Below are 20,859 nucleotides of genomic sequence, written 5' to 3'. Positions count from 1 at the left end.
TAAAGCAATTTTCATTTATTACCTAATCGATTCGATTAAATCGTTTGAAATTAGAAGCAAATATGTAGTTCATATGTGTAGATATCTCATCGTCAGTTTTAGCTATTTACAATTTATATTGTTCAATGAAAGATGCGCGTCGTTCATTTTGTCTCATCTTATTGTCGTCAGACTGAGGATTTTATGCATTTATACAAAAATTGGGTACGTTAAAAATATAAAGAATTAATGTGATATGCAAAAATGTACACAACATCGAAAATACATCATTATCTTTAAACAGTCAAATAAATCACAAACTAGACTTTATTTTTTAAACTTGTGAGAGTATCACTGTTTTATTTTGCATAAAAATCTGCAGTTTAATTACCGTGTATTAAATTCACAGGAGAGTCTCATTACTTGATTGGTTTGTTAAACGTTTTTCTTCATCAACATGAACTCATTCGATTGCAGCTTCAATATTGTCGTTCCAATTGGATTCGTTAATTAGACGTGTTTAAAAATAACGAGTACCTGGATACGTGTCAAACGAACACTCTTCTTTCTCGTTTCACATCTGCAGATATCAAAATGTTTAAATGAAGTTTTTTTTTTTTCTAAAAATGTATTCACCATAGCGAAAGAAGATCGCGAGTGTAAAAAATAACGAAATTCGAACGGATTTTGTACAAGTTGAGACGGATAATATACGTATGTAGTATGTAGATATACGTACGCGTTGAAATTGTGGCATCCTCGAAATAGATTACGTCCGAGTCATCCGGTGTTAATAATAGAGCGCATCAATCCCTTCTGTATCGTTAGATATAATACATACATATATCTATATGTAATAGTTATTGTGGGTGGCCATATGCTGCCCATTTATCCTTAAGTTTCACCAATTAATAATACAAGGGATTACGTTATCGAGTATGTCGTACCGCTGCAAACGGTCTGGGATTTACTCTATCTCTATTCCATCTCTATTCAACCTTCATCCGGAGAAGAACGGAAACAGTTGTATAAAAGTGTCTTGCAGGTTTTATTGAATACAAATAGCTATGGAAAAATGTTTACTATCTAGTTTTCACATTAACTAATCACATTAAATACATTACACGCAATAAATCCGACGCGTTCGTCATTCTATTAATTTTATTCATTCATCGAAGAATTGAATGTACAGACATAAAAAAATTTATGTTATGTTAAGAAAATAATATCATCTACATGCACATTAGAAATGCACTTAAATAATGATAAGGGAAATTATTAATGATAAATTAAATGATAAAAGAAATTCCCATCTAAATCATATTTTTTCAATTGCTAACACAAATATTTCATTTTGCGTAAGAATCTACAGACTTGTCATTAACGATACCGTACTAGTGCAATCGAACAAAGTTATTTGATCTGACATAGGTAGTTTCCGGCGGTTCAATCAGCGAAGTTGTTTTGTTAGAACGCGCTCAGTGGGAGCCAAGTTCCATTTCTAATTTCAAATTATGGCTTGCCAAATACGTATGTATTCGACTAACGTTCGAGTCCATTCGCGAGATCTGTCTTTACGTTGGTTTTGTTAAGGGTAGAAATCGTGGCCATATGATTAATGTTCGTTACGCACACGCAACCCTTTCATTACTTGACGTACTATAGGCAATTAACAATTTTGTCTGATATTAATACAATGTTATGTATTAATAATAATTGTGCAAGCATTCGGTAAAAAATATTTCAGGAAATTATCCGCTTAGGCTTTAGTCTTCTTGGCAGCTGCAACTTATCGTTAGAAGACGTAGTATCATGCAAATCATTTCAAAACACATCACAACATTAACATCTTCCTGCTTTTAAAAATGAGAAAAGTAATAATGCGTCTACAATACAGTAGAAGTACCGTACAATATGCAACGCCAGCCACCCAGTAGACTTTTATATCGTTTACGCACGGAGCAATTTTTTAATATACAGCGTCGTCATCTTCATTATTACTATTTACTATAATGATAAAATTGCTTTTCTTGATTCCGGTTATAAAAATATAATCTTCTTTATAAGCAGTTTCTAATCACATTTATTTGTGTCGTTTTATCTCAATAACGGTGGTCCGGTTGTTTTTCGTTTCAGTGCTGGGGGTCTTGTGACTGCTGTAGCACCAGTGGTTATAAGCGGAAATGGAGTCTGGGTTGGGTGGCCGGGGATGCACATGGACAACCGGAACGAACCGATTCCCGAGTCCGATCCGAACGATCGTACTCCGACAGCTGGCCTCTTATCCAGCAAGGTATGTATTCATTTACATAAATACGGAGATAATAACAAATGTCATATGCAATAATTTTTTGTTGTTTGATTTGATAAAAACGTGCTGTGTATACATTTATTATGGGATGGAATGAAAAGGTCTTCATATTTGAAGAAATTAAAATGTTTCTGTTCGTAAATGGCATTCAATAAAATCAATGACTAATGGATAATTTTAAATCACATTTCCTATTGATTCACTCTGTATTATCATATACATTTCGTATATGCGTATTCAACATTAATATTAACAGAAATTATGAGCAAGTAATTCGCCATGCGAATTCACTGTCACATGGTCTCCGATGCAAAACGAGGTTAAACTTTTTGAATATGCATCTTGATTCAATGGATTGAATTTTCCGTACCGGATTCGTTATGAAGTTTTCGTAATTTCCGTTTCGTCCGCTCCGCGGAAACTCGAGCGCGAGGCAGTACCGATAAATTATTATATTTGGTAAGTACACGTGCGATGGCTTATACTTGGAGCGAAAATAAAATCCGATTCCTTTAACCGAGGTAGGGCGCGTGCTTGCTTGAATCTTTTGGCGTGCTTCGTTCATGTCAATCGATAATTATAGGGATTATCTCGCGTGTCAGTAGCGTGCAATCGTAAAACGCAACGTAGTGTAATGTGACCGATAGCACACGTGCACGTGTGGTTTATTAATTATTTTTTTTTTTATAGAGGATTCATATCCATGTCTAATCGAATCGCATCTTTACTTTGATTTCATTCCTTGAACTCTGTATCTCATATCGTAATGACACAATCATCTTATTCTCTTCTAGTAAAGAAGGTTATTTATTTCTCAATAAGTCGAATGAATTTAACAAGATTCATTCACCAAGCGTTCCCGGTGGAAAAGTATACCATTTAATCAGAGAGCGAGCGGTTTGAACATTGAAATTCACGGAAGATTCGTCAGGACGGTTTAAGACTTGGTAGAGACCTCGTTTATTTTCGTATATGCGTACTGCATACGCAGCTACGGAATGCGTTAAATATAATTGTCCCGTTACGTCCACGTTTCAGATTTCTCGACGACTAATATTCGAAAGATTTTTTATAATAATGGTTCATCAACCGATAACCTTGCGTACATGATGAATTTCTCTATTTGGAATCCATTATCCATCCAATTATCAAAATAATCTCGGGACGACCTATTTCTTCACTATAGTATGTATACTATACGGTGATCATATTTTTTTTTTTTTTAACAAAGTAAAGGGAAATCAGAAACGAGGAAAAGCAGATTCGGAAATAGTAATATGCCTACACTGTGCTGCTATCAGTTCGCAAGGGAGATGAGTCAGGATTTATTCACGTTTTTTTTGAACGTATTAGCACTTGTAGTTCAATTTGTACACTTTCATATGGTTGTGATTTTCAAGCATGCGTAATAAGTCGTGATTCAGATATTACCATACGATTGTATCATATGAACTATGATGATCTTCGTCGTGTAATATCCACGCAGTGGTAGAGCACGAAATCCCTCACGAGCGATTTCTCCTCTTTTCTGGCTCTCCACTACTATTCCCCTTTTGCGCGTTCGTCATGCTTTCTCTCACTCCCACCATATGGTAGGTTATCCCTACTACCGTCGTGAGGGATTTCGTGCCCCATCTCATTGCATTCACGCAACATGACGAAGGGAATTACACATTCTGATATCATAATATTTGCTGACCTTAACATTGACCATTTATTCGTATCTCCTTGTCATATGAATCATTGTTTGCACATTGTATGAACACGTAGTATTCCATCAGGATCAAGTTACCGAAAAATTTTTCCATCGATTTATCGTATTTATCTGCGGGTATTATCCTCAAGTATCGCTGACATTTAAATCATGAGTACGGTGCCCATGTTTTTGTGAACAGAATAAATGATAAAGGAAAGGAAGTCTTTGATATGTAATAAAAAAAATGTTGTCTTCATTCATTTCATTAAAATTGAAACACTTTACATTAATTGCAATGTTTTAGCAATTCCAAGTGCTGTAGTTTCAAGTGTTGATTTTGTATAAGGAAGCAAGTAGCATTTACGTACTTGTTTCACTAAAACTGAAAAGCGGTATATTATAAAATATAATACCTAACATCTTAGACAATAATGTTATTATCGAAAAAGGAATTGGAACTGTTTAGATACAGTTCACTTTTCCGCAATGATTGGTATTTTTCCCTCGTTACGTATCTTTCACGATTCTATTCATCGCTTTCAACAGACTTCTTCACGAGTAAAAAACTATTATCAAAAGCGTTAATGATGATTGATTAAGTATACATATCATAATCGCCATTGACGTTGTAGTAGTAGTAGTAGTAGTAGTAGTAGTAGTAGTAGTAGTAGTAGTAGTAGTAGTAGTATATTTATTTATTTTAGCCTTATCGGCCTGAGAATAGGACGTGGTTTACATTTTTCTATTCTTATACTTATTCATTCCTTCCTCTATTTGTGCTCTTATACATTTACAACACTCTCTTCTCCATAGTCCTTACCATTCTCTTTACTTAATTCTAGTAAACCATAGCTAAGTACAGTAGAATTCTGTTTATAAGAGAGTCGAACAACAACATTCTTCTCTTGAAGTTATCTTTAAATGTTCTCTCCCCTGTAACCCATACCTGTCCCAGTGTCACATTTGTCTTCTTAACTCTTTCTCTGACGTGCATTGACATACATACGTACTTTTGTCTGCGACTATGCTTACTGATAATGAAGTAATAATTTTTGTTTCTCTGTTCTTGTTTTTATATTCTTTCGAAAGTTAATATTATCGTCGTGCATGTAAAGTCAACCGAATTGTAAAACCGCTCCAAATTCTTTTCTTGCGTTGTGTACTTATTTTTAGTCACACTTAAGTCATACCCGATCTTCATTACAATTAGAATCACTTCACACGTGTCATACACGTAATATTCGTACATTGTCAACGCCACATTTACCTTTTCAATATCGATTCGCTTTTCATGGGAAATAAGAGCACTTACTACTAGACTGGTATTTGTATGCAAAACAAAGCACTTTTGACATCAATTTAAAAAATATGATTTAAATAATAATCTTTTTTTCATTATTTAAGTCATGTGATATGCATGTAGATTTTGATATTCATTCATAGATTTTTATACGTTACATGCATAAAATCTGCAATCTATTTATTATTATTGTTTAGATGTTTATACGGGGGTCAATTGAATTCTGCTTCAAATATTATGAAAGTTTTCAAGCGTTCCGATTATTTAAATTTGTTCCTTCGAAGAATTTATAGAAGTACATTTGATGAAGATTAATAACGGGTCGGATATTGAATAACATGGTTATAACTGCGTCAGCTATGACGATCTTTCGCCATGTAGTTTCACCTCTGAACTCCGGCACGTTACAGATCATTTTACACGTCTCAATCCGATTTGTTTAGTAGACGTAATAGGCGTGGATCAAATCGATCAGTATTGAGCTAATTAAATCGTAAACGAATTTTATATGTTGCGGAACTTTAAAAGAGAACGTTTTTAACCTTTAGAGGACGACAATTTTTCCCATCAAATCGACCTCCTATTTCACAGAAAGTTCATAAAAAAAATGGTTCAACGTGCTGGATGGTGAGTCTACGCGCAAAAATCAGTCGGGACGAAAGAATAACATTTTTCCATTTGTTGCTTGGTTTTTGCGAAAAATAAGTTTGAAAGGTCGTCAGTTATCTTTGTATTAATTGTATTATTAATTTGTTCGTTTTTAGTTCCTCAACTGCTGTTATATGTGCTGGAGTATGTTACATATTCTTCTTTTTTTATTTATTTCTGCATGTAGAATTATTACCCCCATTGGTTTTACTGTTATTCTTGAGGTTGTCCTGTACACAGTATAACACGTATATGTATGTATAGAGGTTGTATGAAATCCAAGTTATCATAATTATAATTCAGAGATGTTTGGTAAGTTTCAGTAAAGGCAATTGTCTGTTAGATTCATTCCCCTCAAAACGTTAATCGTGCACATAGTTGACATCGAAGTGCACCTTGAACATTGTACCTCATTATTTTCCCGAGAAAATGCGATGTTCCGCGATAGCACAGGCACGCCGTCATAGTTCTAAGGAAAATAATATGTCTAATAATAAGAAAAGCAAGCGCGGAGAAATCATATGAAATATGAATGATGTTTGACTTACAAACGATAGCGATATGTTACGGGTGTTTCCCTGAAGCATAGATAAAGTATCTTGTTTTTGTCCCAAATAACGTTTGGAAAGGAGCGATGTACGCTTTATCGCAGGGTTCTTTGAGAATTGTTGAAGAAATACAGCATTGTAATCTTAATTAGAATATAAAGAACGCATGGAACTCTAAATATCAAACGTAACAAAGAAATGAACGTTGTATCCACTTTACGCGACAACGTGATTACTGGAAAGTCACATCTAATTTCCATCCAGTTAAAACCAGTAAATTGGTCGTCTTAATTCCTGTCTTCTACATATAATTTCGTATCAGTTTTCTCGAGCTACGTTTCCTCGAAATGTTATTCTCCAAACATGCTTCGACCTTGAATATTTTTTTAATCGGACGCTGAACCGATACGGCGGTGACCTTATTTGGAAATATCACGGAGAAGAGAATCTGTACAGTGGCTCCTTAAATGGCCGTTCGTGTCGATCAGCTTGTATACGGATGGATCTGAAGCAAGGATCTCGCGTAGCCGCGATAAATGTATCAAGAGGTCGAAACGGCGCAGCCTGTCGGGTTATCGGTAACGTCACACTCGCAAATCCCGTCGGTTTTTATCTTCGACGTCCACGCAAGATATCGCCGGACCTCGATAATGCTCTCTTGATTCACACGTTCTCGCGTCATATTTCGCGGCATGTACGTCTACGCGTCATACTAGAATCACGTGATAAAATATATGCTTACGTGATTTCGAGAAGTTTCGCTCGCCGATAAGATTGACTCGATGTCGGCCCAGTCTGCTTGATGAAGTTTCAGGGGAGACATATATGCACACAGTGAAGGATTAAAATGAACCTCTTAAACTGAATTACTTTTTAAAAATCGGATTAAATAACCTGGACTCTTTTAGAAAGTTAAGAGGATCTGTCTAGTAGATAACATGAATGAATCGAAGTTTATAGAAATTGTGAATAAAAAAGTGGAGGCACCTTTCTTAACTTTTTTTTATTTGATCTTGTAGTACTACTGTAAGCGGACACATAAAATAAGAACACACATTTTGAAGATTTATATCAGTTAAGTACATGCTGAGAATGTTATTAAAATACATCGATGCCGAAATAAGCGACAGACATCCGAACATGTAGATTGTCAGCCAAAACGATATCGCACGAACGGTAAGCTAACAATAAGAATGAGTCGTGAATCAGCCATGCTAAACTTAAATAAATCAAAATCATTAGACACGATTGTGTAACGATAATGATGAACGATTAGATGTGTACAACAAAAAAATGGTAGGCGTCCAGATGTTCTTGAGCGATAGTGTACGTACATTAACACGACTTTGTTACGTCTGACGTCTATGTATGTATGTCCGAGACTCTCCTCTGAGGGTGTGAAAGATAGTGAAATTCTTTCTCCTACAACCGTTATTAACAAAGTTATTAACAAAAAATCTGGACCATTGTCGTGTCGAACATACAGTACATAACAGAATATACAATGTATGGTTGTTACTCAATACTGGCACGCGATTCCAGTCCTGCGATGGCGCTGAAATTTTCTTTTATCTAATGAAATGAAATAGATCATTTATCGTCCGTGTGACGATCACTTTCAATAGGCAGAATAAAGTGGAATATCGCGCTGTGTTAGTGCACGAGATTGCGTCCTATTTTTTCGTTAATTACTTTCTTAATATTGATTGGAGAGAGGAATTTGTTACTCAGAATTTCACCCATTTATGTTGCAGCATCCATACGAATTTTTCTTGTCATTTCAGTCATTTGATATTTCGTATTTTATAAAAAAAAAAGTGTTATCAACGACAGATTGTTTGTTGAAAGAAAATGAGCAGGGTTCTTCTTACTTATTCTGATTTGTACATAAATGATTAGCATACAATTTGACTTACCTAACGAACTTGGCAATACATTAGGGTAAGATGCATAAATTATATGTTAAGGAAAAAAAACGCGTATTTATACAAAACAATACGAACGAAGGAGATCGAGTAGAGGATAGGTGACAGAAAATCATCTTCGGTCAACATTTACCCATTACGTAATAAACTAAGTCATCGAGCATCCTACAGAAAGTTATGTTAGAACAATTATTCTGTTTTATAAGGTGTTCGAATAGTACTTTCTTCAGCCATTGTATGTAGACATGTTACTGCTTAAATATTTACTGCTATCTTATTGATAATTGGCAATAATTATTAGTGCTAATGAGGGAGATCTTGATCAAGTTTTACATTTATAATCGTCAATATTTTCTTTTTATTTGGTACATACATCTCATTGACCATTAGTGGACGTTTTCAAGAGAAACAAAGGAGTGGCGTGATACGATCGCATTATAATACGATTCACCATCATTGTATTGATCAGTTCTTTTGAACTTAGTTACCCAGGGACAGACCTATCGTCGCTTATGTAATTTTTTGTTCACACATTTATGTACAAGTCAAACACTCAAATATGTTATATGTGTATGTATACATGTACAATGTATTGATGAGCTTGATGAGAGGTGGGTTGATGATAGCGATTGATATCACTTTGGAGTTTTGCGATCACGATCCTCAGTAACGTACGAATTACGGAAAAATAATTTTTATCTGTCGAATTCTAAATAAATTTATTCGATAAATACTATTGAACTAAAACGAAAAATACAACGGTATTATTTTACAGTTCTATAAAAGAATTCACACGAAATTCAAATATTTGTTTTTGTTTCACGAAAGGGAATACCCAGTTCGAAGTTTTAACACGTTACGTGTTTATACTGTGTAGCTCGATTGTTTGTCGACTATGCATCTCGATAGATCGAAGTTTTGAAAGTTTAAAAATATTTGAAAGATGACAATCCCCGGGAGATGTAACTACTTGAAATACGTCTCAGTCTCTTGAACTATCTACTGATCTCAAGTTTGTATAAAAATCAGGGCTTTAGTGTTTTGATCTCCAAGTTTAGTTCGTCGTGTTAATTGTCCTTCAATTTAATTAGTGATACAAAACGGTAACGAATCCAAGATTATAAAATTTTGAACAATACGATTAGTGTATTCTGTACTTTTAATAAAAAGGAAGATATTTGAAACACGATGAACTTCAGCCCCCACTGATCGTCGGGGTTCTGAATCTGTCACTGTAAACTCCAAGTAAGTATTTAGTCCACTAACATCGTGAAGGAGAATATCTTATTCTCTTGTAAATAAGACCATTACTCGTCATGATAGAGAGTAAGTTAGATCATACGCCAATTAGTCCGTTTAACAACATGTTTTGTATAAAAGAAGTAGGGGCGAGGAGGGGCACGCTTGTCTTACTATATCTTTCGATTACAATGCTAACGGGTTGTGTATGCATATTTCCCTGTTCTTTGTTTCTCTTTTAAAGCGCTGATAACAAGTAATTAAAATGTTTTTGTTCATCTTGCTTGATCGATTCATTCGTGTCTATATTGTTTATGAATAGGTCATAGGCGAGACTAATCGTCTTTTTTGGAATGTATGAACTTTGCTATGTTGCGAAACGATTGAAAGCCGAACAATTGAAAAGGGTACATAAGAAATGAGAACTTCTAGGAAACAATTTTGCTATCTAACTGGACTAATCGATACTAGAAAGTTTTGTTCCTCGTAATAAATTTATTCCGAATGCAATCGACTTAACTTATCAATGGAATTCAAATTCAACTGGTCAATCGATAAATCGGATTGAAGAAAGAATGCAAAGCGAATGCCAAGGCAAATGATGTACAGTTACAACTATTAGACTGCTGTGCATATGAAATGTTGGTTTCTTCATACAGTAGACATAGTTCCCAAAGAATATCATACACTTCATTTGATAAATGTACTAGCCACTTGTGCAGTTTACTAAATCGTTAAATGACTCTATTCCAGATAATGATTATCTAGATTGTGACTTCCAAAATTTGTAAATTCTTTAAATGCTACGTTTTTGGTTTCATTCTGTTCTTTCGAGCAATTTGTTTTCATTGATTTTTATAATAATAGTATTTCAAATTTTCTGATTCTACAAATGGATTGTACAATAAGTATAATATCTTGTAAATTTTGCTGAAATATAAATTATTCCATGTTTAATTTGTTTCATAACAGTGGATGATTTTTAATTTGGAAATGGAAATTTAGTATACGAAACGAAGTTTCATCTACACCAACCTAATATAATTGATAATTAATCGTTCGATATAATATTTGCACACCATTTTGTCTCGTACGGGTATTGTTGTAAAAAGATGGTTTAATATGAATTTTGTTACGTGAGTCATATCACATACAGTGTCTGTTTGAATTATTTTCATCATAAGCGTACAGTATGAATTTAACGAATACATACTAGAAATTACTGATACTAGAAATACATGTACTGAGAATTTTATAATTACGAAGCACACCGTATTATATTAGATACCAAACGAGTTTCAATTCAGAGGTTACAGCACTGGTTACAGCGCTATTTATAAACCATATTTACATGCTTAATCGTCTACAGAATATCAGTTATATCAAAACGTCATTGGAACAAATTAGTAAACATACAGGGTGTCTTTAAAAGATTATCCACTTTTGACTTGCTGTATATGTATAAATAAACGACTTTGAACGTGCCGCGTAATCGAAGCAGAGTCCGTTGTTTCTCTCTCAGTCTCTGTTAATTAAGCCACATCAGATCCTTCCACAGACCGTTATGTCTGGACTGAAGAAGACATTAATAATAATGATCTCATTAGCGATTGCCAGTGGCCGCTTGCGTCAGTCACCGATCAGAGATGACATGTTTTCACGCTGTTCGGGAAATAAAGGGGACTAAAGTACCGAAAATGATATGAGCAATTAACAAGAAATAGTATGTAACGCGTAATATATCGACAACAAATGAATTATCGGCTCTTAGTATGAATTCAATACACTTCCGTTTACCATAAGTCAATTAACTCTCCAACATCCTCATAAGAAAGTGAATACGTACATACATAGATATAGCAATGCTTGTGAATTTGTAGCTTGCAAACGAAATGTCGCTCTTGAATATTTTTAAGCTTATTATCTTTTCCACGAATCACTTAGGGTCGTCTTAAATTTAAGTTGTTAAAACCCAGTTTTAATCAATTGCAGCTTGGCGAAGGTTTAGTTAAAATTTTGTTATTAGCAACGCGTAATCGTTCATGAAGTTAATCGGAGCTTGGTGAAAGTGACCCGTATTTTCATTAACTTTTGGCTCTTTGGTAATTTTTCGTACCGAATTAGAAGCACATAAAATATGTATATAAGTCGCTGAGCTAGCTTGATACTATTTTGTTGAAAACAATCATAATATATTCTTCGTGTTTGACTGTATTAATCTGCGTACGCGAGCCCACGTCACGTATACATATTGTCACTGATCATAGCGAGTTCCTCTTTCTACTAATCATACGCATATCTGCCACTAAAGATAGAAACACAGTAGGAAGCGTAAAAATAATACTGAACTGCAAGTAAGTAACTGCGTTTAATATTCTCAGGCATCCTTTCTCCTTAATTAGACCTTATTCGTATCGAAGACAGAAACTGCCGGGCTTTAACTGTCATCGTCTTTTCTTGAAAAGAAGCAGCACTACTTTAATTAGTTCGAAAAGATGGATAAAAGGAACTAGAAAAGAAACGGTTTCCCAAGTAGTACTGCTAATAATAATCCGAGCGCTCGTAACACAAAAAATGGAACAATTTTTTACAGTCTGCCATTGATAGGGGAAATATTTACAGCCACAAGCTGTAGATAGATGTACTCAAAAATCTTCGTTACGTGTTAATGCATACTTAAACATTAACTTTAGTTAGTAAAAAGAACGTAGTTTCTTGAAACAACTTTCAAACAGTTTGCCTTGTGAAATTTCGTCAACTTTAGGCTAACATTAGCCTAAATTGTGCTTGGCAGATTGTTTATAATTGTTCTTAGATGATTGTTCTTATACGATTTAATTGCTAACTAACATAAGTACGCTTTATTCTTGTACTGGAGAAAACCATCTGCCAATAAGCTTTTCATGGATTGCGCAATCTTGCCTTGTGCTCAAATAAATGGCAGACTGTTTGAAAGTTGTTTCAAGAAACTACGTTCTTTTTACTAACTAAAGTTAATGTTTAAGTATGCATTAACACGTAACGAAGATTTTTGAGTACATCTATCTACAGCTTGTGGCTGTAAATATTTCCCCTATCAATGGCAGACTGTAAAAAATTGTTCCATTTTTTGTGTTACGAGCGCCCGGTCTATAATACAGAACGAGAATTGGGGGAACCTTTTCGATATAAAAGGCTATAGGTACTCATTTTTTTTAAATAGTCGAAAGGCCGTATCGATCTTTAACTATAACACTAATAAATAACGTTCCAAGTTGTTTTTTAAATGAAAATTTTTCGCAATTATATTACGTTTGTTCTGTGTACTGTTCATGAATCAATAGGAAGGGAAATGTATTATTTTTAAAAATAGTTCAATGAGATTTTTGTTTTTCTCTTTAGACAATAACTGAATATTAGGCACCAGTTTGGTTGTATACAGTTTGAGTTGGACTTCTAAATGCATATCAGATATCTAATATCCTTAAAAAGAGTTTTAATTTGTGTAAAGTACGAAAAAATTGATTCGACAATAGCTCGTTTGCAAAGCAAGTCTGTAGACTACAACCGTGTCGTAATAACATCGAAACTCAACTTCATTCTCCCATATTTTAATGGGATCTTTTTCTGTATAAAAAAAGTATTAGAAGGTTCCCTCTTTTTTATATAGAATATACAAATGTACAAATATACAAATATTTTTAGAAAATTCATTTTCTTTTTCTTTTATGTATACTATATGTATGTATATTCGTCATAGCTGTGCTGTGTAACCAAATGTAAAGATTAAAAGATTGCGAGAGATAGTTACATTAGACAGAAGCGATTATTCTATAGACGACAAGGTCACTTCTTCAATCATACACAACGTCAAGAATCACCTATTCCTTTCTTAGTACACCTCTCTGTGACTGTTAGTTGCATACTATTAAAATGTCAGCACAGAGGATGGCAGAGTAGATAATTTTGAATGAATAATTCTGTTCGACATTCAACGAGTCAATTATTTTTGTCCACTTTGAGACATGAAAGTCGAAAGCAAGAATAATAAATGGTAATAATTAGTGTGTAAATCTTACGTACATATATCTAATGAATGAAATACCATAAAAGTGCTACTTCGCTCGCACACAGAGAATCGTCGTAGACTGATTTATATCCAGCTGTATACTGTAGATATAGTATTCGTGGATTAAATGGACCGCAATGTTTGTTATCCAGGTCGTGGCGGTACATGTCGACCCAACCATCTTCGATGCTTATTACAATGGATGTTGCAACGGAACCTTCTGGCCATTGTTCCACTCTATGCCCGATCGAGCAACTTTTATCGCCGAACATTGGCGTGCGTATTCCGCAGTCAATGAGGAATTCGCAACAAAAACTGTAAGTATCATCTATTAACCATTTTCTAGAGCAAGTGTGGGAAATTCTTTTTTTCGAGTGCCAAAAATTTACAAATTCAAAACTTACGATACTACGATTTACTGATACAACAATAAAATTCATATTACTATTTTTGAAGGATAACACAAAGTTCTATTACGATTTCATTTTCTAAGATTATTATTAAGATTACAAATGTTTCAGTTTATGCATAAAAATTCGTGGTTTACATTATCAGTTGTCTAACATTAGGACTGTCTGGGACGAATATATTTAAACGGACAATATAGTTGTTTTGCTTTGAAATTTAGGTCGGTGCTTTGGAGAAAATTCAGAAAGAACAAGAAAACCAGCCAAATGGCACGCCGTTGGTATGGGTACACGATTATCATTTAATGTTAACGGCCAACTGGATCAGGCAGGCAGCCGATGAGAAAAATCTCAGATGTAAATTGGGGTTCTTCCTTCACATCCCTTTCCCACCGTGGGACATATTCAGACTATTCCCCTGGGCTGATGAAATCCTTCAAGGAATGCTTGGTAAGTTGGTACCTTTATTAATCTTTACACAGTATCTCTGAAGTCTAATTTTATTGTAAAAACTCAATGTGTTCTCAGATTACACGAGTATCATTGAATAATCAATTTGTTGTACTTTTATACAATTAGTAAGAATTAAAAAAAAGGTGGAAAGAGTATATGTATATGCTGTGTAAAGCTATGTGTGTGCGTTACAATTCTCTCCCGTTTGAAACGGTCAGAAATCTGATGAAAATGAAATCGCTTTAGGTTGCGATATGGTTGGTTTTCACATTCAGGATTATTGTCTGAACTTTGTCGATTGTTGCCAAAGAAGCCTCGGATGCAGGGTCGATCGTAAGAATCTACTGGTGGAGCACGGTGGAAGAACTGTGCGAGTTAGGCCACTTCCCATTGGTATTCCGTTTGATAGATTCGTCTCGCTGGCCGAGACTGCTAACAAAGTGATGTTGACCAATCAGAAAATCGTATTGGGAGTGGATCGTCTTGATTACACGAAGGGGTTGGTTCATAGATTGAAAGCTTTTGAGTTGCTGTTGGAAAAGCATCCAGAGCATCGTGAACAGGTAACATTCTTGACTATAATCGGCTTTAATATCGCTCCGATCATAATTAAACTACTTTTTGTCCCATCGTAAGAAATAAAAGTACGTACAATAATAAAATCAATACTTTTTACTCAGGTTACTATGCTTCAAATTGCCGTACCATCGCGAACCGATGTACGCGAGTATCAGGATCTGAAATTGGAAATGGATCAATTGATCGGCCGTATAAACGGTCGATTTACAACACCCAATTGGTCTCCCATTCGTTATATTTATGGTTGCGTGAGTCAAGACGAGTTGGCAGCATTTTATAGGGATGCTGCCGTCGCTCTCGTTACGCCGCTTAGAGACGGGATGAATTTGGTTGCAAAGGAATTTGTCGCCTGTCAGATTAATAAACCGCCAGGCGTGTTAATCGTTTCACCGTTTGCTGGGGCTGGAGAGATGATGCACGAAGCCTTGATCTGCAATCCATACGAACTGGATGAAGCTGCGGAAGTTATTCATAGGTGTGTAGATTCGCGTATTTAAAGAAGAAAGGGGGATCTCTGATGTTTGCTATAAACTTTATTATGGTACGTATGTATTTTAGAGCACTCACAATGCCAGAAGATGAACGTACACTGCGAATGAATCACCTGAGACGCCGTGAAAGGATCTACGATGTTAATTACTGGATGAAATCGTTCCTCCAAGTAATGGGATCGCTAGAGGAACATGATTCCGTAGGTGCAACGACAATGCAACCGGTGACCATGGATGATTTCGACGACTACTTATGCAAGTATGTATTACTAGAATTTGAAAACGTGCATGACTGGGCCCGGCCAGAGCATGCGCTTGCAATGGTTACAGTACTTACATATATGAAACGATGAATAATAAAAGTATACTACGTTTGAAGTGTTTTGTCATTGAGTACTATAAGTTAATTACATTTTTACACACACACACACGCGCGCGCGCGCGCGCACACACACACACATTATAGAAAAAAACATTCTTAAGGGGTCTACTCAGTGTGAAATTTTCAAAAAATCGATTTATTCTTTTTTGCATTTTTCGAAAGTTTTATACCTTCAAAACTATCGTACTAAAATCCCAAGGTTGGATCTTAATTAGCTTTCGAGTGGCAGCTCTCTAATAGTATTAATGTAATATAAATAATAATGTAATAATTAGTACTTTAAACGTGTTTTTCTTGAAAAAGTGTTCCTTAAATTTGTTGCAGTCTTAATTTGGTCACCTTTCGTTATTTTTGTATTAAAAGATAAATTCGTACACTTCAATCATACGCATATACATCAATATAGTTTAAAAACACCTAAATTTCGGACGGTCACACTGGGTAGGCCCCTTAATTGGATATTTATCGTATTGTATTTAATTCAATTCAGTATTATTATTACAACTCTTTAGATCTATAATGTTTGCTTATCGCACACACTAGCAATGATGCTTATAGAAAATTTCACTATACATGTGTAACGATTGAAATGGAATGCTCTCTTTCAATACAGGTTTCAATTTGAAACAATCGAATTATTTAATGAGCATGAGTTTGGGTACATCGCCGCGTAAGGAACGTTCCTCGCTTTAACTGTCCGTTTATGCCACGTCCTTACAGATCCATTCTATCGCGGGTTCTGTTTCCTTGATGTATGTATGTTTTACATATTGGTTAAAATCTCACGTGATATTTGGGAATTGCTGTCGCGTGCATCTATGATAGAATTTTATTGAAGAGTTTTCTTGAGAAAAATGCTTTTGGGAGGCGGGCCCGCGCGGGCGGATGCGACCAGACTCATGATGAAAGCCGGGTAACGTCCCAGTGATAACACATGCCCCTTAGGTATATCGGTGATGATCATAAGTTGGCACTGTTACTGGATTACGATGGTACTCTGGCTCCTATTGCAACGCATCCGGATCTCGCCATCCTACCGCTGGAAACAAAGAATGTTCTGCAAAGACTGTCAAACATGTCTGACGTCTACATAGCAATCATTTCCGGTAGAAATGTAAACAACGTGAAGTCGATGGTCGGCATAGAGGGTATCACGTATGCTGGAAATCACGGACTTGAAATCTTGCACCCGGATGGCAGCAAGTTTGTTCATCCGATGCCAGCCGAATTGGAAGATAAAGTGGCAAACTTGATGCAAACATTGCAGGACCAAGTGAGTGCGATTTTTTATTTTCTAGTCCAATTCTGTTTATAATATATTTCATCCATTGTATACACGTATGGGTGCGATTTTGCTGATTTCGTTTCTGGGGCATAGCTTTGCAGAGATGGTGCGTGGGTAGAGAACAAAGGAGCGTTATTGACGTTTCATTATCGCGAAACGCCAATGGAGGGTCGTTCAGAGATGATCGAACAGGCAAAGAAAATTATCAACGACGCAGGTTTCAAACCATGCCCTGCGCACTGCGCAATCGAGGCGAAACCACCAGTCGAATGGAATAAGGGTCGTGCTTCCATTTACATTCTACGCACAGCATTCGGATTGGATTGGAGTGAACGTATCAGAATTATTTATGCAGGTGACGACGTTACGGACGAAGATGCAATGAAGGTACAATTTCTTTGATAACCGTTTTGGTTCGTAGATGAAATTTTTATGTACTATTATGGTTATTTCTTTATTACATATAGGCGTTGAAAGGAATGGCAGCTACTTTTCGTGTAGCCTCATCGCATATAATTCGTACATCGGCAGAAAGACGTTTACCAAGCACAGACTCTGTCTTGACCATGTTGAAGTGGGTGGAAAGGCATTTGAGCAGACGCAAACCTCGAAATTGCAACGAGATTCCAAACAGATTCCGCCGTAATAGTGCCGGTATCACCATGGAGATGTCCTACTCGCCATCGAAAACGCCACTAGAGTCCTAAGTGTCGTCGACGCATCGTGGCACTCGCCGTTGCCATATCGACTACCCTCGACGAGAAATATTTATATGTCCCAGGCTTATGTACTTGTAAAGTAAGACCAAGTAACTGTGCGAGAGAGAAAAGTAGAAGCAAAAGGAATACAAAAGGGAATCTCGTGGTAAATAGGTAAACCGAAACGAAAAAAGTAAAAAAAAATTAATCCACCTGTAAATTTGTATCGTTTAAACTCATATATGGTGGGAACCACTATTACATTAGATATTTATCAATTAAGTCGAGCGTCACGTGAATAGTTCTTCCTTCCAATGAACTGTTTTCGAGAGCATATTACTGATCTCTGATCATGTCTGTGATGATCAAATTAAATATGCATGCTTACACGTACAAACTAAATGGAAGAACTGATCTTTTTGCATGTGATATCAGCAAATCACTCTTTGTTGATTTTACTCAACGTGTAATCGATGTATCTATCCAGTAATCAATTCAATGGTTTTAGTAAAGAAAAAGCATAATGCGAATTGCGAGAAAAAAAGAATAAAGACATTTTGCAATTGCTCAATATTTTTATGTCAAGCATAAAATGTGAATATACACCTCCTCTTTCCCTTTTTCTTTGTCACATTGTACGATACGACTGGGCTGAATAGAAGTTTTCAATACGATACTTATATCGAAAACTGCACGTATTTACGTAGTATAGATTCTAGATTCTCGCTGCTAAAGAACCATAACAATGTTGTGATTTTGTTTCTGATCAGGAAAAATGTTTTTATTACAGAGTAATATCGTATCGTATGCAACTAAATAACTTTTCTTAAACACGAAACAGATAATTGTGATGGAAGAATGATTTTACGTTGGCACATTAGTAGATAAGAACGATACGATTGCGCACGACAGTCCGAGTATACGGCTTTACGGTATACTCGTAACGATCGTGATCGGCTAGTATAGAAAGTTTTTTGTTTTGCATCTTTAGAAATGAAATTGGTTGCAATTAGTTGAATGTGTTGTGTGTTTAAGTTAAGCCCATTTGATGAATCTTATTTTTGATCGTGTTTTGTTTTTCGTATGTGTACTTCAAAATCACAATTTATACATACAGAAAATATTATTGTTACATACATCCGTAGGATTGCGGAGAATTTTCGTACACACTCGCAAATAGAATCATGGAACATCTGTTTTTGTAATAAAAGTTATTTTTCATTTTCTTTCCTTAATTATACGGGCTGTCCCAGAAAAAGTGTCAGAGCGAAAGAGAAGTGACTCTGGAAGTGTTTCTGAACAACAATTTTCTTTGGAAAAATGCAAATTGCGGCATGGTCTTTTATTTATGAATAAAAAACACTGACCAATGGTAGGCTGGACCGGATCGTGACGCTCGCTCTCATTGGTCAGTGTTATTCGTTAATAATTCAAAAGCCATGTCTGAATTTGCATTTTGCCAAACGAGAAACACTTCTAGACTCACCTGACTCTCGCTCTGACACTTCTTCTTGGACACCCTGTATGCATTATAGATTTTATAAGAATGCCAATAGAGTTTACAAGTGTTACATTTAATTACAATCGATGTAGCGGAGGCAACTTGAATATAGATATACGCGCAAGCGAAAACGCGTAGTTTTTATTAAGAAAAACTTTTGAGTTTCAATTTGTACGCAATTTTTTCTTTTTTATGTGAAATCAGTAGGATGATGGAACTGTAGGTAACAGTGCAGGTCCTCGCAAGATGCAATACACTGAACGGTAATAAATTAAATACGACGATTTAGCGATAAGTAATTCGCGAAATGTTGCACGCAGGGACATTGCGTACAACGCTTACACTTATATTGTCATATCGTTACGTATCACAAGAAATCGAAATGAACATAGAACAATTTTACATATTTTCTAAGTAGAATAAGTCTTACTTTCATACAAGAAACTCCGATTAAGAATGCATTATTCTCCTCGCGTTTATGTTTCTTTATGCGAGAACTTAAGGTAAAATCAATGCCGAGTAGAGTGAAAGCCGTATGTTTATCAGTTGAACATTGAATTATTTTCAAAATGGATTCAAGGAGAGAAAGATATCACGATTTTGTTGGTTCGATACGTTTTGCATGGGACATCGATGCATCTTAGGGAGATCCTTTTAATTGGGCGCATCATAACAATTTGCACGTCTAAATGGTGTGGTTGTAGCAATTGATCGGAGAAACGTTTAAATTTATTTTCGTTGAACATAATCCCGGTGACGATGAAAGTTAGATGAAACCGATTGATTATTAAGACATTTTCTATTGAGGACTGATGTATATAATACAATCTACATTAATCTTTTCACTCACTAGCTAATGGCAAATTCACGTCAAGTACGTTTATTTAAATCAATCTTTGGTACACGTTTTAGACAAACTTACGAATCAAACGTACGAAATAGTGATTCGAAAGACTACGCGTTAATCCCAAAGAAAAAAGGGAAAAAGATAACATTTTTGAAGATTCTACACGAAACTGTAAAGTTAGTTCTCCGAGTTTTCACGTATTTGTATTCGTGTACCATGATTACATACACAAAGATTTCACGTAGAGGGAAAAGTGAGGATTATATCGAATGCGAATTTATTACGTGCATACGAGTATTTTTATATGTAGAGTTTGTGAAATATGCTGGAAAAAATTAAAGAAAAAAGTGGAACCACACAAGGATTTTTTTGACAAAATGTATGAAAAGTCATCTAAATGAAAGTAATTCTAATTAAGTACCTAGTGACCTGTTTCTGCCCCGGATATCTGTTTCTATGGTTATACTATTTACGATATACATATAATATTATACATATGTATACATCTATATGTATACATAC

General features: G+C 35.3%; 1 protein-coding gene across 4 annotated transcripts in view; it reads left to right on the top strand.

Annotated features, from left to right (window-relative positions):
• The window catches only part of Tps1 (Trehalose-6-phosphate synthase 1), a 28,216-nt gene extending 9,017 nt beyond the window's left edge, over nt 1–19,199 (top strand). For 2 of the 4 annotated variants that reach the window (XM_026818360.1, XM_026818361.1), the window contains 9 exons: nt 2,116–2,272; nt 13,847–14,011; nt 14,323–14,551; nt 14,801–15,117; nt 15,235–15,608; nt 15,692–15,883; nt 16,943–17,279; nt 17,385–17,678; nt 17,759–19,199. In XM_026818360.1, coding sequence (XP_026674161.1) covers nt 2,116–2,272; nt 13,847–14,011; nt 14,323–14,551; nt 14,801–15,117; nt 15,235–15,608; nt 15,692–15,883; nt 16,943–17,279; nt 17,385–17,678; nt 17,759–17,998 — 2,305 coding nt within the window. In that variant the 3' untranslated portion in view covers nt 17,999–19,199. The remainder of the gene's footprint in view (nt 1–2,115; nt 2,273–13,846; nt 14,012–14,322; nt 14,552–14,800; nt 15,118–15,234; nt 15,609–15,691; nt 15,884–16,942; nt 17,280–17,384; nt 17,679–17,758) is intronic. The other 2 variants (XM_018034199.2, XM_026818359.1) reach the window with 2 other exon arrangements.
• Nucleotides 19,200–20,859: the final 1,660 nt, after the last annotated feature.

The sequence above is a fragment of the Ceratina calcarata genome, unplaced genomic scaffold, assembly GCF_001652005.2.
Source record: "Ceratina calcarata isolate Rehan_Ccalc_2016 unplaced genomic scaffold, ASM165200v1 scaffold78.2, whole genome shotgun sequence".
Taxonomy (NCBI): domain Eukaryota; kingdom Metazoa; phylum Arthropoda; class Insecta; order Hymenoptera; family Apidae; genus Ceratina; species Ceratina calcarata.
The sequence above is the reverse complement of the archived record's forward strand: the minus strand, read 5'-3'. Positions and strand labels throughout refer to the sequence as shown.